The 21061-nt window shown below is 35.9% G+C and overlaps 1 protein-coding gene across 50 annotated transcripts in view; it reads right to left on the bottom strand.

The window, feature by feature from the left end:
* The window catches only part of TRDN (triadin), a 415089-nt gene that overhangs the window by 80973 nt on the left and 313055 nt on the right, over positions 1–21061 (bottom strand). For all 50 annotated transcript variants that reach the window (XM_070795846.1, XM_070795842.1, XM_070795840.1 and 47 more), the window contains 2 exons: positions 6016–6066; positions 654–704 (listed from right to left, as the gene is read on the bottom strand). In XM_070795846.1, the coding sequence (XP_070651947.1) occupies positions 654–704; positions 6016–6066 (102 nt within the window). The remainder of the gene's footprint in view (positions 1–653; positions 705–6015; positions 6067–21061) is intronic.

Below are 21061 nucleotides of genomic sequence, written 5' to 3'. Positions count from 1 at the left end.
CCTCATCCAAAAATCTTTAGAGTTTACCTCTAAGTGTTTCCCAGCTATAAAATTTGTTAGGATTTTACTGTATCTGAAATGAAAGAATGGCAAGCTATCACTGAGAAGTTTTAAGTATTTTTTTGTATCTTAAACCTTTGGTTTTCATGGCCACGCCTAATAGGATTAACCTTAGGATATTTATAAAATATAGATTTTCTACTACAGACTCATAAAATCAGAACAGCATATGTATTTTTTTTATTTATGTAAAGCTGATTTACAATGTTGTGCCAATCTCTGCTATACAGCAAACTGACTCAGTTTTACACATATATACATTCTTTTTTAATACACTTTTCCATCATGGTTTATCTCAGGAGATTGGATATAGTTCCCTGTGCTATACAGTAGGAACTTGTTTTCTAGACATTCTAAGCTTTCTCAGTATCTCTGACATGGCTATTCTTTCGTATGTTGTTTCACAGTACAGTTTAAAATTTTACAATAGAGAATAAGTTCTTTTCCCTTTGCATCAAAACACAGAAGTACATATGAAAGTTATACCTTTGAAAGTATAAAAAAATAAATGAATAATATGTGGCCTTATTGCAAGTAACTGAATATGCAATAGGTGGATCAATGTGTTTTCACATTTCATTATAGAGTAATACCTTTTTCCTTTAGGGAGGCTGGAACCTTTACTTCTTTTTCCTTAATAGGCTCTGGAAAGAAACATTGAACATGTGTTTGAAACCAAGATCAAAATACTAACACACACACAGTGGAGTCAATAAGCTATCAGTAAGGTGAACCAAGGTGGAAATGATATGATGTTTTCTTTCAAAAATAATTTTAATCATAAAGAACAGTATAGAGTACAACAAGCCATTTTCTAGTCATATTTTTTAAAATAAATGTAAATTGTAGAATGATGTACAATCTATGTATTCATTTAAGAGGATGAGTTTTTGGATAGCTAGGAACTTGCTTTGTCTGTGATTTTAAAAAAAAACACATGACTTCAGCATCTAGAAGTCTTCCAAAACTGTTATAATCAGCACTAACTTAGTTTACTTCTCTCAGGCTATGTTTCTTCAAAAAAATAAACAATCAAATGGAAAACTCTGCATATATCATGTAAATGTGGTGTTTTAGTCATCAGACTCAAGTTAAACAGATTTCAAGAATAAGAGTAAGATAAATACTGAGACGGTTTCATCTATGAGCTCCCAACGTCTTAAACATGTGGTCCTTAGTTAAAGCAAATCAAGTAAAACTCCACTTATTCTACTAGGTTCAAATACAAAATGATTCTGATCATATCATGGGTTCCAGAGAAATCAAGGGGCAATGCCTTGAACAACATTATGCTTCCTCAGTAACTCATTAAAAATAGAAAATAAAACCAGTTCTCTGCCTTTTCTGCAACACTAAGTCTCAGTATCTATTTTACGGACAAAAATGACTTATAATACAGTGAGAAAGGAAGGAAAGAAAGAAATCAATCCTTCCAGCCCTTTTTTTTCCTATTCCCTTCTATAGTGTGGGATGGAATGCAAAATATTTGGTGGTGGATGAACATGCCACTCAAGCAACTCAGAATTCACTGAGTCGAGGTGAGTTTGGATCATTTTAAGAATGGATTTTGGGGTTCCATTGAAAAGGTTGTGTCCCTCAAAGCAAGATTTTCTCAGTATATAAACTATAGCCTTAAATAGCCATCGGCTTATAGAATTTTTTTAATGGTTTTGGTGGAAAAGAAGTGTCCCTGTTGCTATTTATTGTGCTAAGAATAAATAGGATCCATTTTTTTTTTTCACATTTCAGCATGTGAAAATGAAACCAAGAGCCATGAATTGAATAAACAGACTGGAAAGCTTCATTAACTTTTTCTTTCGGGATGAGGGTGGTAATTTACTGTTTTGCATTTCCTGGCTAAACCAAAAGAATTAATGTGTTGTAAAATGAGAAGTGGTGATAGGGACAGATCCTTGGTGGGATGGGAGAATGCAATGCCTGGAACTTCAAAATTCAAAATCCAGCATGTTGATTTAAATGGATATCTGTATACAGTTGTGTGAGATTAAAGTAGTTGTAAAGTACAAGACCTCAGAAGAGGGCCCATGGACTGCTTTGATTTTAAAGGAGAAAGAAAGAAGATGTGGAAAACAGACAGACTTTTTAAAACTATCTGAAGGCCATAAACCCATCACTGTAAATTTGGGGAAAGTCCTCAGAAAATAGAAATGATTTTTATTTCCAAGTTGCTAACAGGAAGATTCCTTTGCTGCCATGCTGGGTCATCTGCACTGACCTTCCTGCATCTCATTTCTTTTGCGTGTCCTTTTTGACTTCAAGGGACTTTGACCTGATTTAAGAAGTCTGTAGGGTGGTCTGAGCAGTCCCTAACTACCCAAGGATGCCAAAGCTGACCAAAAATGGGAGAGGGTTATATGGGAACTCTTCACTTCTGTGTTAGGAAGAATAAATATATCATTGGTTTGGGTCAGCTATTTACACATTTTTTCAACCTAACTGTCTTTTTTGTCAGAAGCAAAGCATTAGAGAGCACATTTTTGCATGTGTGTTGTTTGTATAAATATGGTAGTTTCTTTACATTTAACCAAGAGCCTACAGGAAGTCTTAGAAATCTTCATTATCAGGATCTAGAACATGTTTAAAGGTGCTGGGATATAACTTGGAATTCTCAAAATAATCTGGCAGCGAGGTGGTGATGTAGAAAAGTTCACAAAGAAACAGGAAGATCATTCTAGGTTTTCCATTCCCGTACCCTGCTCCCAGAGTCAAAGGCAATAAGGAACTTGGGTGAGAATTCATGATGAATAAATCACTAGGGATCAGATGCAAAGTCATTGAAAACTTACCATATCCTTAGCGGTAGCTTTTGTTTGGTGAGTGGGAATGGCCAAGAAAAAGTATGGTGAAGAAGACAAATAGAAGTTGGGGGAAACCTCAGGTGCATGGCGCTGGGTATGAATATGAAAGAAGATAAGCTCTGCTGAGAATTCCCTGGCATTAGATCCAAACATACACAAGCCTGAGTCACAAAACTAGTCAAAAGCTCTAATGTCCATCATATTACACCAATACCAGAGGCACCTGCGGGTGCTATTATTGCATTCTCAATAGAAGAGAAATAATTAATCTCCTTGTTGCCTGGTTACAGTTTGGTTTGCAGTTCCTTGGACCATCGGTGAATCCCACAAACTCAGATAAATTAGACCAGTTGTAAGAAGCAAGTTGCAAGACGATAGGGTGAATGTCAGAAGGGCTACAACAGGAGTGTCTGATTTCTGGGTGGTCAGGGCCACTTAAGCAGGGCTCTGCCCACTTGAGGATGTAGAGAAGACTTACTATCCCAGAGAGTCAGTAGCTGAATCAGCAGCAAAAGCCAACAAGATGTGTCTTTCTCTGGCTCCTTTTCTTTGTAATGATCATCTCCAGCCCTCTCTATATGTCCTTAAATACACAAGCCTGATGTTCTCTGGGCTTCCCTGATGACTCAGATGGTAAAGAACCTGCCTACAATGCAGGGGTCCTAGGATTGATCCCTGGATCGGGAAGATTCCCTGGAGGAGGGCACGGCAACCCACTTCAGTATTCTTGCCTGAAGAATCCCATGGACAGAGGAGCTTGGTGGGCTGCAATCCATGGGACAGCAAAGAGTTGGACACAACTGAGCAACTAACACATTGATGTTTCTCTAAATGCCTAATTTACTCGCGGTTGTCATATCCCCAGTAAATGTGGCCCTAAATGATTTCTGTGTAATAATTCTGGTTTTAGAAATGCAGCATTGTTTCAATATGGATTTCCTAATATGTACATACAAGTGGAAACTATAGGAGACCGGCAAAGGTAGGCAACCTTTGGGCTGCTCCATGAAATAAGTAGCTACGTAGCAAGTAGAATTGCTGCACTCTGACTCTGCCACAGTTCAGCAGCAGGTTTCAAAAACTGATTCCAGAAACAATAACACTGCAGAGGTTAAAGTCACTGAAATTGTATGGGTAATAAGCCATTTTCTCTGATTTTTCTAGGTAAAGAAAATTATATTCAGAAACTAAAGGAAAAATGACAATAACATTCTTCTAAAATAGCCCTCAGCTTGTATATAACAAAGATAATCGAGGGCATTAACACAGCTTGAATTTAAAAAGAGGTTCATTTAAAATAGTTCTAAATCAATAATCATATGTAATAGACTTTAATATACATGATTTTGTAGTGACCATGGAGACATCTTACAAATAGTAGAGAATTTAACACTGAGGAAAAAGTGTTCCCTAGGAAATTGTCTGCAATTGTACGTTAGTAACAACAACAGCAATAGAAATTACAAAAGCCTACTTCGTAGGCTACTCCATCAGTGTGGATTTAAATTGTCCCAGGTAATGTTTTCCGGGACAGATGTTTACAACTACCATTTCCAAGTAGTTTAGGCTGCAGCAGAAGTGAAGTCTTTAAGTAATAATTGAAATTTTTTATAATCATCATTGCTTGAAAGATAGTGTTAGAGGTAAGACCCAACGTTTCTGTTGAGTTGTTTTCATAGCAAACAATAATATACAGTCTAAGTATTCTCGTGACATAAATGCTCAACAAAATAAGTCTATTTCATACTATACTGGAAGGAGGAAGGTTTAGATTTTGCATCTATATATGGATTTTCCTGGTAGTGTGTTTCAATAATACTTTTAGTTTCCACACAAACAAGGACACTGTTTTTGTAAATTGCCAGATAAAATGAGAGTGGAGGTGAGGAGGAGTCTCTCTCTCTCTTAGAGAACAAGTAATCACCGGTGAAAAATGGACTGAGCTCTTCTGTGGGAATTAATGGGAGTCACCCATTAGTAAAAGGACTATGAGTATATTTTTCCACATTGTATAGACATTTGTCTATGTCAAATAGATTTTCAAGAATAGGTAATGAGCTCTATACTCAAAGCAAAGGTGCTTTGAAGAATATTAAAAAAAAAAAGAGCCTTTGTTTAAGGATTAGACAATATCTGTGTTAAAATGGAATAAAGGGGTATTAAATCCAGCAGACTTGACTCTGATTCTTGCTTTTGCTTCCCACCCACAGTGTGACATTGAGTAATTTAAATTACATATACCTCAGCTTCCTTCCTTCCTTACTGAAATGTATATATAAAGCACAATTTGCAGAACAAAATATATAAAGTAGAATTCAATGTGCCTGGCAAAGAGCAGATGCCCTGCTTCTGTACTTCTCCCAAATAATCCTCACATCTTCGTCTGGATAACTCCTCTCCCTTCATACTTGAATTTAATATAACTTCTTCAGAAAAGCCTTCTCTAATTCCTCAGACTTGATTATGACCTCAATAGAAAAGACCTGAAGTTTTATGTGACATTATTTTTAGAAAGAGTCCTGGAATTTGGATGGATTGAGAGAAAAGTCAATTCATTCAAGAGATTGAGGTTGAAAATTTAAAGAATGTTATGCTCTTCCATAGCAATCAGGAACCTGACAACACCAAAGCAGACAGCACATGACTAGGAGTCTGAAAATAGCAGAATTCAGAATTTCAATTCCCAAGTCTTCCTCCCTATTCCTAGCTTTGCCATCTTTGTTTCACCAATGATTAGCAGGTTTGGAAAGATTATGCAGTAAATACAGATTTAATGAATGGATAGAAAGAAAAGAACCAGAGGGCATGGCAGCAAGTCCTTCTTATATCCTTTACTTTCATTTTAACACTTTTCTTTTACCCTTTCATTCTTAATTTTTTTTCATCATTTTTCCTTTCTTTCAGAAATTATAATAAACATACTTTTAGATCATGGTGAACAGAAAGTAAGTATTTAGGGACAGGTAAATAAACAAAAGTTTTCAAATATATGAGTGTCATATGCAATTCTGACCCACAAATCTGCAAGGAGATGACTGACATACTGTGGACACATTCAGATACTTTTGTTAATACATTTCTAGTGTTATGTTAAATTGACTCTATTACCTTTGTTATGTTAAATTGACTCTATTACCTTTATCCTTCGGAACTGAAGAAGTCTTCCCAGATTTTTCTTTTCTAATTTCTGCAAGAAGAATCATGAGGAGAAAAGGTTACAAGGAATAACAGAGAAAAATGGCAAGTTCTTTACATTGTGTTTACTGAGGCATAAAGAACCTAGGGGCTCTGCATTGATACTCAAGATAGAGGTTTCTACTGGGATAAATTGCCTGTAACATATCGAACTAAGTATGCATAAGATAGAAAATAAGCCCAAAAATTATTATAAGGGGCAGATTATGGTATATAGAAAAATATACAAATACAATTCTATGGGCTTCGGAGAAAGAAGATATGATAAGAATAATAGCTAATATTGTCTACTCACTAGGTATCACAGGGAATGCTCTCTACTATTTAGTCACACAGTGTTCACAATAGCCCTAAAAGTTATTTTGGTTCAGTTATTACCCTTGCTTTTCACATAAAGGGATTAAATCATGTTCCCAAGGTCATGTAGCTCTCATTAATAAATGGGAAATATGAGATTTGAATTAAATGTCTCTTTGAACTCAAACAAAAAGATATTGGCTCTGGTAGCTCAATGATAGAATCAGGAAAGGTTCTGGCAGGTGGCACAGAATAAGAGCTTGAGAGATGGCAAGGAATTAGACCAAGAGCAACAGAGCTGAAGGGACGTTTTAGGACAGAAGAGAGAATGGGGAGGCGTGGGCTGCACAGTCTGCCAGTCTGGCTGAGTCACTTGTAATCAACAGAATAGAGTGGAAGTGTTGCTGTGTGAATTCCTAAGCTAAATCAGGATAAACCATGTGGTTTCTATCTGCTTCTGCTTCTCTAGGGGCGCTAGCTCTGGGGGAAGCTGGCTTCCATGTGAATACTCCAGTCGACACCGCCAGGCTGGCAAGACTACATACAACCAATCCAGTTCAACAGCCCCAGCTGAGCTCCCAGCCACGAGCTAGCATCAACTGCCAGCCAGCTAAGCAGGCCATCCTGGACATCCAGAAGTCAAATTACTTTAGATATCCACAGTCCAAGCTTATAACTGACTGCAATCACAGGAGATATCCAAGTGAAAAACTGCTCAGTTGATCCCTCCTGAACTTCTTGATCCTCTAAATCATGAGGAAAGTAAAATCAGCTGTCTTATATCACTAAGTCTTAAAGTGGTCTGTACATAGAAACAGTATGTGAAACAGCTAGTAAATAGAAAAATATTGTACCATGCACATTACAAGTTCTTCAGTACAGCCAAACAGATAACAGAAAAAAAGATTAGTTCTACTATTAAAACTGGGGAAGGTTTTTGCTGAAAAGATGCCATTTGAGTTTAGGTTCTTCAGTAGACTAGAATTTCACTGGTCAGGAAATAAAAACAGTTTATCAGGGTGAAGGACATAAGTCAGATTTTTTAAAAGCTGAGGATCATGTAAAAAAAGGACTCCAGGAATTCTTGATTCATAGAAGGATAATCTACCATCAATTGTGATATGGAACATAGGGAACAGAGTTCTTTGGAGGAAGACATTATCTTTGTTTTGAATGTATTTTATTTCATGTGTCAACAAGATACCCAAAAATGACATGTTGCAGGGAAAAGCCAATTTTGACTCCATGTTGGAACTGTTTTTTTCGCTTGCTTTTCTTTGTTTTTGTTATTATAAACATACATAATGGTCTGCTTCAGAGAATTCTGCCCTTTTGCCTGACTAAAAATGCCTTTGTTCAGGACCCTGTCCATCTGTGGATGGCAGTGAGGAATAAACGAACACATCCCTTGCCTGAGGCTTGCCATTCTAGGAGATGTTTGCAAGATTAATAGCTTTCTTACTTTTGTTTCCTCACCTCTGCCCACATTTGTTCTATAAAAGAACCTGGCATCCAGATCCTGATAAAGGTTAATTTGAGACATTAGTCTGGCATCTTCTCCGTCAGCCGACTTTACTAATGAAGTTGTATTCTTTGCCTCAACACCTCATCTCTTCTATTTATTGGCTTGTTGTGGTTGAGCAGAGCAAGCTTGGACTCGGTAACAGACATGTCTTGCAAGCAGCTGGGAATACAAATGAAGTGCACATTTCATGCAAGTGTTGCAGAAGCAAAGCAGCTTAAAGTCTCATTCATAAATGGAAACTATCAATACAATTAGTAACAAAATTTTTTTAAAAGCTCTAAATAAATCTTATTTGCTTTTGTCACATAGATAAACTTGACTTAGTGAAAAACTAGGTATATAAGAGCAAAATAAACCAGAAAGTTAAAACCATTTTCTTAATCATATGTAATTAAAAGAAAAAGTGATGTCCTGTGTTACTTTTTACCTGCATGTTTTAAATCCAATCTCACATAATTGGCCTATATTGACATCAATTCATATATTGATAATAATAAACTTAATTTTCAGTTCAGTTCAGTTGCTCAGTTGTGTCCGACTCTTTGCGACCCCATGAATCGCAGCACGCCAGGCCTCCCTGTCCATCGCCAACTCCCGGAGTTCACTCAAACTCATGTGCATCGAGTTGGTGATGTCATCCAGCCATCTCCTCCTCTGTTGTCCCCTTCTCCTCCTGCCCCCAATCCCTCCCAGCGTCAGAGTCTTTTCCAATGAGTCAACTCTTCCCAGGAGGTGGCCAAAGTACTGGAGCTTCAGCTTTACCGTTAGTCCTTCCAAAGAACACCCAGGACTGATCTCCTTTAGAATGGACTGGTTGGATCTCCTTGCAGTCCAAGGGACTCTCAAGAGTCTTCTTTGACACCACAGTTCAAAAGCACCAATTCTTTGGTGCTCAGCTTTCTTCACAGTCCAACTCTCACATCCATACATAACTACTGGAAAAACCATAGCCTTGACTAGACGGACCTTTGTTGGCAAAGTAATGTCTCTGCTTTTTAATATGCTATCTAGGTTGGTCATAACTTTCCTTCCAAGGAAACTTAATTTTACCAGTTATACTATTGCCAGATGTTTAAAGATGAATACCACACAAAAAGTGTGATCAAAATAGCTATAAATAGCAAACTAAATTTTAAATATTATACTTTACTAGATAAAAAGTATTAATTTAAAGAGAAAAATATTCAATTTAAAAAATTCAGGGATTTTTCTTTTTAATTTAGGTACCTGAATATATCTAATCAAGACAAATAAATAGAAAATAGCATCTACTTTTTCTTTTAACATTATCCTCTAAAAGATAAAATGTATATATAACAATACTGTTTCTCTCTGCAAGATTTTTTTTAAAAGGCCTGTGAAACAGGCACAACAAAAAATGGAAATAATGGACAATCATGTAATAAAAGAAATCAGCACTAGAGTTCCTCCTCAGCACATAATTGTTTTGAACATCAAATAATGTGTATAAAGGAGATGGCAATAATTAATAATATCTTTCATTCATGCTCAGTCACTCCAGTCTTTTGGGACCCCATGAACTGTAGCACCCAGGCGCCTCTGTCCATGGGGTTCTCCAGACAAGAATACTGGAATGGGTTGCCATTTCCTTTTCCAGGGGATCTTCCCAACTCAGGGACTGAACTTAATGTCTCTTAGATCTCCTGCATTGGCCGGCAGGTTCTTTACCACTAGCACCACCTTTGATTTGGCTATTAGTTATTATTCATTGTTCCAAATGATCAATACCAATTTTCTATTAGTGACATTAGGATATTAACAAAAATATTTATGCAGAAGTGTTGTGGCTTGATGTCAATGTTAAGTGTAGCTAAAATGCAAAAAAGAAACTAAAATTTGAAGGTATAAAAGATCCTAACAGAACTGTCAGGCAGTTCAGACTTCCTGGCTATGTGAGGAATAAAATTCAAAATTCTTAACCTTTCTTTCCCAGCTAGCACTACTAAAGGGCTCAATAATATCACTTCAAAAATTTTATTTCTTTCCTCTTTTGAAAATATATAATTTGTCTGCTGATTTGAGGTATTGTTTCATGAGCATCATGAATAAGATCAAGTATCCTTTTTTTTTTTCCTTCTGATGGAAAGAATGGTTTTAAAGAAACATCTGGAGCAATCTATCCTTATGTTCAATGATAGGTAATTCCTTAGATCATGTACATCACACCAAAAATTATGTTAAATTGTTGCGTTTCTATTGCTTCCTAAGGTGATCTTACCTTGTTTCTACAGTGATTCAATTGTGATCAATTGTATGATTTTTAAATATTTAATATGCAATGCCCTACATGCATGTGTCATTGTTTTTTGTTCATCTGAACATAAAAGTGACAATCAGGGATATTTTAGAAAAAGTATTTTACAATATTTTATATCCTTTTCAAACTCTAAAATATATTTTATAAACAAATACAAAGAAAAGAATTTTCAAGTTGTCTAAATGGTTTAGCATTCTATGCTTATAATTCCCATGAGGAAAAATATATTTTGATGTTTTATGCAATACTAACTTGGAATGTTCCTGAAAAGATGTTGTCAGTGTTTAATTTTACTCGGGACATTGTTCATTAACTTTTAAGTAAGTATAACTTGATTAGGAAGCCATTTTTAATTTTGTTTTTGTCTTAATGATAGATTTAATTATTTACCTTATTCTATAGGCTAGCTTCCTAGGGGACTCAGTGATAAAGAATCTGCCTGTCAATGCAAGAGACACAGAGACAAGGGTTGGATCCCTGGGTCAGGAAGATCCCCTGGAGGCGGAAAGGGCAACCCACTCCAGTATTCTTGCCTGGATAATCCCATGGACAGTGGAGCCTGGTGTGTTATAATCCATGGAGTCGCAAAGAGTCAGACACGACTGAACGACTAAACAGTAATTCTGTATATGCATCTCTAAAGAGCTTCCTTCAATTACTCAAGCATTGTCTGGTTCTAGGCAAGCTAGTCTGTGTCACCATGTTAAAACTGTCACATGAAGCATGGCGTAGGAATTCAAAACAACAGATACAGAACTTATTTAATGTGTAGCTTGCGATCACCATGGCGACAGAAGTCTTGTCCAATGGACTAAGTATTCTAGTACTTCTGACAAACTCTTTCCTATAGTAATATAGTTCTTCAAATTACCTTAGCTGAGGGACTTCCTGAAGTCATCGAACTACTATTTTCCTTTGACTGAATTCTGATCCAGCTTTGTAGCTTGGGTCTAAGAGAATACTAATCAGAATTCTGCAGTGTACTTCAGTGGGGTACATTTTACTCTATCTATGATCAGCTCTTTTAGGAAGAATAGTAATATGCAATTATTGAAAAAATAAAATAAGCATTCCTTTATATTTTGGGAGCTGAGGTAAACTGGGACACCTTAGGAATATAAATCTCTGAGCACTAAAGAATTTGTTTTTCAAAGAAAACTTTATTAGCCATGAATTTTTCTCATGTAATCATGTTCAACTTAAGATGTCAAATTTCTCATGATTCTTTCAAGAAGAAAATCTTTGTTAAACGATTAATTTCCTTAAGGGCAGACAAAGTTAGGTCTTGGTCATTTGTGTATTCACATATGATGATGAAGTATTGTTTCTTATGGTTAGACATTTTTACATAAAATCTTGCTATGATTGCAATGTTTATTTCATCCTGAAATTGATATGCTGAGGCCTAATACTCGATGCAACAGCATTTGGAGGTGGGGCCTTTGGGAGGTGATTATGTCATGAGAGTGCAGCCCTCATGAAAGGGATTAGTGCCCTTTCTTATAAGAAGAGACATGAAAAAGATGACGTTTCTCTTCAATCTCTCTCTCCCCCTCTCTTTCCCTCTCTGCACTATAGAAGGATATAGTAAGACATTTGTTTGCAAACCAGAAAGAGCTACTTTATCAGGACCCAAATTGGCTGGCACCTGACCTTGGATGTCCTAGCCTCCAGAAATGTGAGAAATAAATTTCTGCTGTTTAAACCACCCAGTCTATAATATTTTGTGATAGCAGCCAGAGTTGACTGGGACAGATCTCTCACTCCTCACCCATTCCAGGGAGGTGGACATTATCTAGATTTTATAGATATGATAGTAGGATCTAAGAGAGGTAAATAACTTGTCCAATATCACAACTACTAAATGGCAGTGGGAAATTTGAACCCAGACCATCAGAATAAAAATGACAGCTAAACTACTACAGTAAGTGCTGGGAGCACACTGGAAGATAAATTCGATAGCAGCACAGACGGCTCCTAGAAGTGAAGAGTGAGCATACTTGCACCACCACCTCACAGCAATGCTCTTCATAACTGCCAGTCTGTCGGAGCTTTCAAAATTCTTTTCCTAAAGCAGAGACCATATCATTCGGCACATGCTAGGAAGTTAATAACTATTTGTTGAATAAATTAGCCAAATTTATGGTGACCATATTTTATCAGAAAATTTACTCTTGAATCTTTACACAAAAGCCTAATAATCATATAATCACCTCTCATGGTTAGTAATTTCCCAGCTTTGCCGTCCCAAGTTGGCTGAGTTATCAAAGTAAAATGAAATCACTAGTACTTGACGATATTCATGGATAAAAATAAAAAATTATATATATTTCAACTCTACTTCATGTAGCAATTTGCTTTTTTTAACCTAAGAACTTTCAAATGGTGAATTTCCAGTGCTTAATAACCTCACACACCTATATTTGTATACTTAATTTCAATTAATTTGTTGCAAAAATCACTAATCATCTCTTCGTTTTAAATATAACATATTTTATACTTTCTATGACAATTATAATATTGTATATATTCTACGTTGTCTTTGAAATTCTTTCAATTAGAAATCTTCTACGAACACATTTATGTGTGATTTGATAAATGTCTCCTTGTCGACTGTGTTCAAATATGAAACTTGTTTCATGAGGAGATATATATATATATATAATTTGAAGAAATATAATTGACTATAAGAAAAATATTAACTTAAAATTACTAATATAACAAAATGAATAAGATTTTGAAATAAATCCTTCTGCTATTCAGTATGAAATGTAAAAATATAGTACTCTGAAATTCACTTGGTGGATACAGTCTTTGAGATTTCCATACATTTTTTAGTAGCATTCCCGGTCTTTGATTTATTTATTTATTAAGTTTTGGCTGTGCTGGGTCTTCATTGCGATGGCCTCTTCTTCACTGCTGTACGCAGCTCTCTCTACTTGCCATGTGTCGGGCTCCTTCCTGGTTGCAGAGCACAGGCTTCTTACTGTGGTGGCTTCTTTTGTTGAAGAGCACAAGCTCTAGGCATGCAGGCTCAGTAACTGTGGAGAATGGGCCCAGCTGACCCGTGGTATGTGGGATCTTAGTTCCCAGATGAGGGATTGAGCCCACGTCCCCTGCACTGGCAGGCAGACCCTCAACCGCTGGGTCACCAGGGAAGTTCCTCCATACAATTTTTTAATTTAATGAACTATAATAATTTTTAGAGCAGATTACTGTTTACAATAAATTGAATAAAAGTTCAGAGAGTTCCCACATACATCCTCCCCTAATATAAATGACCTTTTCCATCATCAAATCCCTAATGCTGTACAGTTGTTACCATTGATACATAATTATCAATATTGATACATCATTATCAACCAAAGTCCACAGCTTACATTAGGGTTCATTCTTGATTTTGTTAATTATATGGATTTTGAAAAATGTATGCCATACATATACCATAATTGTATGATATAAAATAGCTTCACTGTCTAAAAATCCCTTCTGCACTACCCTCACTGTTCCTAAACCCTTGGTGACCATGAACTTTTTACTATCGCCATAGTTTTGCCTTGTCCAGAAAGTCATGTTGGAGTTATATAATCTGCAGGCTTTTCAGATTGGCTTTTTTCACTTAGAAATAGAATTTAATGTCCCTCAATGGCCTGATAGCACACACATTTTTAACACTGGAGAAAATTCTTTTGTATGGACAACAGAATTTATTTATCCACTCACCTATTGAAAAATACATTTGTTGGTTTCTAGCTTGCAGCCAGGCTAAAGCTGGAATATTTGTGTACATATGTTTTCAACTTATTTGGGTAAACACCAAGAGCATGACTGCTGGATCATGTGATAAGAGTATATTTAGTTGTAAAAAAACACCAAACTGATTTCCAACGTGTCGGTACCATTTTGCATTTCCTCCAGCAAAGCATGAGAGCTCCTGCTGCTCCACATTCTGTCTAATATTTGATGTTTCAATGTTTTGGATTTTAGCCATTCTAATAGGTATATAGTGGTATCTCATTGTTTTAATTTGCAATTTTCTAATGAGTTGGTGATGGACAGGGAGGCCTGGCGTGCTACGATTCATGGGGTCACAAAGAGTTGGACACGACTGAGCGACTAAAGTGAACTGAACTGAACTGAATGACGTGTGACATTGAGCATCTTTTCATATGTTGATTTTCCATCTGTATATCTTCTCTGATGAGGTATCTATTCAGACCCTTTCCCAGTTTTTAGAATGGGTTGCTCATTTTCTTGTTGAGTTTTAAGAGGTTTTTGTGCATTTTGGATAACAGTCCTTCACCAGATATGTATTTCACAAATATTTCATCTTATTCTGTGTTTTATTCTTTAAATATTCTTGACAGTATGCTTTGCAGAGCATACTTAATTTTAATAATGTCCAACATATCAACTTTTCATTTATGGGTTGTGTCTTTTGTGTTGTATCTAAAAAGTAATCTCCAAACCCAAGATAACCTAGATTCTCTCTTATGTTATCTTCTAGGAGTTTACAGTTTTATGTTTTACATTTAGGTCTATGATCTGCTTTGAGCTAATATTTTGATAAGGATGTAGAATTCTTACCTAGATTCTTTCTTTTTCTTTTTGCTTGTGAATGTTCACTTACTCTAGTATGGCTTGCTGAGAAGACTATCCTTTCTCCATTGAATTGTTTTTACTTCTTCGTCAAAGACCAGTTGACTGTATTTTTTGTAAATCTATTTCTGAGGTTTTCCATTTTTGCTTCTTTGTCAAAGACCAGTTGACTGTATTTTTTGTGAGTCTATTTCTGGGTTCTCCATTTTGTTCCATCAATCTGTTTGTTGATTCTTTTACCAACATCACACTGTTGACTACTGTAGCTTTATAATAAGTCTTGAAGTCCAGTAGTCCTAAGATTTTGTTCTTCTCCTTTGATGTTATCTTGGCTATTCTGGGTCTTTTATTTTCTGTATAAACTTTAGGATCAGTTTGTTGATATTCATAATATCAGTTTGTCAATACCACTGAGATTTTATCATGATTGCATAGAATCTGTAGATAAAGTTGGGAAGAACTGACATGCTAACAATTTGGAGCCTGCCTACTCATGAACATAGAATAGGTTATATCTTAGATTTATATTTAAGTCTTTCCTTTTTGGTGCTAATGTAAATAGTCTTGCATTTTTTATTTTATTCATTCCAATTATCATTGCTGGAACATAGAGCAGCTTACTTTTACATATTAACCTTGTGTCCTGCAACCTTGCTATAATCACTGATTAGTTGTAGGAAGTTTTTCTTGATTCTTTATAATTTTCTAAATAGATGACCATATCATGTACAAAGACAGTTTTATTTCTTTCTTTCCAATGGGTATGTCTTTTCTTCCTTTTCTTGTCTTATTGCATTAACTAATACTTCCAGTACAATGTCGAACAAGTGTGCTGAGGGGATATCCTTGCCTTGTTTCTTTATCTTAATGGGTAAGCTTTTTGTGACTCAACATTAAATATGAGGTTATGAGTAGGTTTAATTGTAGATATTCTTTATCAAGTTGAGGAAGTTTCTCTTTATTTCTAGTTTGCTGAGAGATTTTCCATAAATAGTTGTTGGATTTTGTCAAATGATTTTCTGTTATCTATTGAGTTTCTTTCTTGTTTATCTTATTGATGTGATGAATTATATCAATCTATCTTCAAATGTTAAACCTGTTTTGCTCACCTAGAATGAATCCCACTTGGTCATGGTGTATAATTCTTTTTATGCACTGTTAATTTGACTTGGTAATGTTTTCGACTTCTATTTTGATATATGGCAAAACCAATACAATATTGTAAAGTTAAAAAATAAAATAAAAAAAAAGAGAAAAAAAATTAAAAAATAAATCCTTAATAGTACTTTAAACTTTGTATTGTATGTGTGCATGTAAAAGAAATTTGAGGTCTTAGAGTCTCAAAAAGGCTTTGGTTGGAGTAAAAAACAACAAGAAACTCTGCAGAACAAGAAACCCAAGTATAAATTTCTTCACTTTGGAACAACAGAATTCATTTTGGTATTTTAAAAAGGTAAACTTGATCTAGTCAATGAATATTTATTCAGTGTCTCTTTTGGATTCTGAACTGGGAAAACAAGATGGTTGCCTGGAGTTCAGTCCATGCTGGAAGAACTTCATATAGGCAGATTAAGTAGAATGATGGAGACACATACACATACACAGAGTTCCGAGCTCACAGCAGGACTGACAAACTCTACCTGATGCAATAAGAAAAGACTTCACAGAAGTACTGGCATCTATGGTCAACTATGAAATTGCATATAAAATCTGTTATCAAGAAGAGTTGGAAAGACATTTCCAATACAAGGAACAACATAAGAAAACAATGTAGTGTGAAAATTCAGGTGGCATGATTGGTGGGTGTACAAAATGAGTGAGAAGCATATAAGCAAAGGCTAGAAGTCACACTGAGGGTTGGTGGTAAGGCAATCTTCAGTACCTTGCTAGAGAATTTGAATTTATATCCTTCCAGTGATGAGGATGTATGGATGTGAGAGTTGGTCTATAAGGAAAGCTGAGCACTGAAGAATTGATGCTTTTGAACTGTGGTGTTGGAGAAGACTCTTGAAAGTCCCTTGGACTGCAAGGAGATCCAACCGGTCCATCCTAAAGGAGATCAGTCCTGGGTGTCCATTGGAAGGACTGATGTTGAAGCTGAAACTCCAATATTTTGGCCACCTCATGTGAAGAGCTGACTCATTTGAAAAGACCCTGATGCTGGAAAGATTGAGGGCAGGAGGAGAAGGGGACCACAGAGGATGAGATGGTTGTATGGCATCACCAACTCAATGGACATGAGTTTGGGTGAACTTTGGGAGTTGGTGATGGACAGGGAAGCCTGGCATGCTATGGTTCATGGGGTCACAAAGAGTCGGACAATATTGAGTGACTGAAATGAACTGAACTGAACTGAGTGATGACGAGTCTTTAAAAATCTTAAGTTGAAAAATTTTTTTCTGTTATTGTATCAATGCAAATAAAGTTTTGCTCATAGGAGAATATGATATGTACTGAACTGACTGACAATACTTAGAAAGTCATTTTTATTTTGTTTGGAAATAGTCCAAACCAATAGTGAAACCACAATTCACTGACAGTTGTGCTACCCACACTCTCTTCTCTCTTGAGACAATATCTTCTGTTTCATTTTTTATAGATTCTTTTCTGTGAGTGTGTTATGGGCAGAATTTCTGCACTCTCTGAATCATTATCACTGATTCTTATGGCTAAATTAATATTTAGAGAATCTTCATGTCATTTCACTGGACAGTCAATGGCATGCTTTGCTCCAGAGATGTAGTTTTTGAAACTTAAGTAAAACTTACGTGTACATTTTGAAATTCAAGTGAAGTAAATACTTCAAATATTAGGATTCTATTTAGTAGATTTATATAATATTCAGAAGTATTTTCATGTTAGAATCTGAATCTGATTTTCCTATTTGTATATTTGCACAGATTGTACTTGCAATCAGAAAAATAAGTTTATTCTTCAGCATTTGGGACAAAGTGGAAATGTTTCATGCATGGGAGACATTTCTTACAAATGAGAATTAGACAATATTAAGACTGGAAAAGTCTGTACAGAATGCTTAGTAAAATAATCTCAGCCTGTAAAGAAGGCTTTCAAGCAAGTAACCAGCCTAATGTCACAGAATAAATTTTTTTGGTGTTTTATAAGGGATAGACCAAGCCTTAGGTTTTATTTTGAGATAACTGTATACTCTATTATTAAGGCAAATTAGTATTTCTAATCATTACTAGGTTTTAACAGCTATTTCTTTTCAAGGACCAACAGTACAAGTGTTAAGTCCAAGCTAAGAATTGATGACCATGGTTTTTATTGCCAAGACTTTTAATGAGACTGTAGATGCTTTTTATGAGTTACCTGACCTAGTAGCTCTTTCTGATATGAAATCAAATGAAATGAAACCCCAAATTTGCAAGTCAAAATGATGAAAAAATTTTGAGTTATATTTTGCCATTTCATAATTCCAAAGGAGTATCTGCACTGAATTTTCAGGTTTTAAAAACTGCTTTTCTTTAACATATAATATACCATCATTCTACAAAAAAACTGGGACAGTAATATAGTCAATTAAGTGCAACTAAATTTTATGTAGAATGGTGAAAAATTTTCATGTTTATTCCTGAAATTAGTTGATCTATAATGTGTACTTTACAATTAGAAGAAAGTAACAATGCATTTTTTATGCAGAGCAGATGATTTCAGATAAAATCTGCAACTTGATTTTTAGAGTATTTTAGCTTAAATTAATTTTTTAGCTTAAACTCCATTAATTTATTATAGGATATGACATAGCAATTGATTTTAAGTAGTTTTATTCAAGTTAGTGTATAGTATATGCCTACTTTTTTTTTTCCTGAATAGGCTTTTGGTAGAAAATGAATTTATACATAAAAGAAAAAATTCAATAAAGAAGGGATAAAAAAATTTTCCCCAAACAATCTCTGTTCTGGCTACTTAGGTTTGTAGCATAGCAGCTTATAATATACTTTCTATTAAAAATCCCTAAAGGAAAAAAGAGAACAAACCCATAGGTTGTTTCAGAATAAAAGTAGGAGTGAAAGCAAATATCAATAGAAAAGAGAGACAAAATTAGAAGCTCAATATTCTTGAGCTTGTAAGGAAGTATTTTCATGGTATGTTATAAGGTAAACACTACAAAGCATTTCCTCAGTTTTTTTTACACTCTAGTGCAGAGAGTTGGACTGTGAAGAAAGCTGAGCGCTGAAGAATTGATGCTTTTGAACTGTGGTGTTGGAGAAGACTCTTGAGAGTCCCTTGGACTGCAAGGAGATCCAACCAGTCCATCCTAAAGGAGATCAGTCCTGGGTGTTCATTGGAAGGACTGATGCTGAAGCTGAAACTCCAATACTTTGGCCACCTCTTGCGAAGAGTTGACTCACTGGAAAAGACCCTGATGCTGGGAGGGATTGGGGGCAGGAGGAGAAGGGGACGACAGAGGATGAGATACTGGCTGGATGGCATCACCGACTCGATGGACATGAGTTTGAGTGAACTCTGGGAGTTGGTGATGGACAGGGAGGCCTGGCGTGCTGTGATTCATGGGGTCGCAAAGAGTTGGACACGACTGAGCGACTGAACTGAACTGTACTGAGTGCAGAATAGCAAGGGAACAAACAAAAGTCAATTTTTCTCTCTGGAGAACAAAACTGTAATCTTCAAATATCTATAGCAAATAATTAAAAATAGTTTTTACTGACCAAATCCTGGGGCTAGTGATCAAAATTTTCCTTGAGTAAAAATAAGATTTGCAAGAGAATTTTTATTATAAAGAGGATGAGAATGGTCTTTTATAGATTTAGGGATTTCTAAAGAACCATAAACTTAATATTAAGATGTAAATGATGATCAAAAATATGCACTTTAAATTGCTTTAAAATTATTAAATTACATTAAGTATTGCCAAAAGAAATCCGAAGTGCATTGTCATTAAATTCAGAAAGCATATGATAACTTTTCTTCATATTTCACTTTGATTTGACTGGGCTTTAGAAATGGCATATAACTACATTCTATTAGTTTACATAAAGATTGTTGGACCTTAAATCAAGACAAAGTTCCATAATTAAAAGATAGATGTAGCAAGAATATATGCTTGATGTAAAAAGTTTGTTGTTTTTAGGAGCCTAAAAGATAGATACGATTTCCATTAGGAAAGTACTTTGATGAATCATGGAAGGGGTAAAGTATAGACAGAGTCTTCCAGACCCAGGGGTCGAACCCTGGTCTCCCGCATTGTGGGTAGACGCTTTACCGTCTGAGCCACCAGGGAAGCCACCATAGACAGAGTAGGACACATTATCCCTGGATACACTGTCTGTTCTGGTAATGTCAGGTGACTTAATTTGGCTTATCTAACAGCCAATTCCTCTGAGTCCAGAGTTAGAAAGGTAAGCTGGGGGTAAAAGCGGTGATCCTAGTAATAAAGTACATGGAGAGATTCTTGGGATAATCTTACAGTTTTAGTGTGCTTCTCCATGAAATGCCCACAGTCTCTAAGCAAAGGAATGAAAAAGATAGGCACCTAGGTCACATTAGGCAGAGGAGTGGTTCATTTTCACAGCCAAAAAGCAGAATTATGCAAAATGAAAACTGGAATGTGGACATTACACTATATCTCTCTGTGTGACTTTAACTTGACTATAGAATATCCTAAGGTTCCCTGGTGGCTCAGTGGTAAAGAATCTGCCTGCCAAAGTAGGAGACATGGGTTCAGTGCCAGCGTTGGGAAGATTCCCTGGAGTAGGAAATGGTAACCCACTTCAGTATTCTTGCCTGGGAAAATTCCGTGGACAGAGGAGCCTGGCGGGCTACAGTCCATGGGGCGGGGGTGGGCTGGGGGGGTGGCGGCAAGCAGTCAGACATGACTTAGCAACTAAACAACAACAAAATGGTGAAAGAGAAGGGATGAGAAAGAAATTGCCATTCATGAGGTCAAACAACTGTGAGAACATTCTAAAAGTATTAAAACAAGAGTAAGTAATGGTGTAATATGTGAGCAAATGAGGTAGTGGAAAATTGCAAAAAATTCTGTTGAAAATATACGAAATATGTAAGCAAGCAGAGTACGCTCACTTTTACAGATGATTCATGAGCTCTGTGTATAGACCATCTTTTCTCCGAAGCCCACTCCATACTCCTCACACCCATTCCCAGCGCCTAGTCTGTTGTGGGCGCTCAATAAATATTAAACAACCAAAGCACAAACTAATGTCAAAAGTTTGAAATTCACAGGAATCAATAGTGTTATTATTATCATTTAACATTTATTGAGGGTCAACAGCATGACTTAGTCCA

The sequence above is a fragment of the Bos indicus genome, chromosome 9, assembly GCF_029378745.1.
Source record: "Bos indicus isolate NIAB-ARS_2022 breed Sahiwal x Tharparkar chromosome 9, NIAB-ARS_B.indTharparkar_mat_pri_1.0, whole genome shotgun sequence".
Taxonomy (NCBI): Eukaryota; Metazoa; Chordata; class Mammalia; order Artiodactyla; family Bovidae; genus Bos; species Bos indicus.
This window is presented reverse-complemented; position numbering and strand designations above follow the sequence as displayed.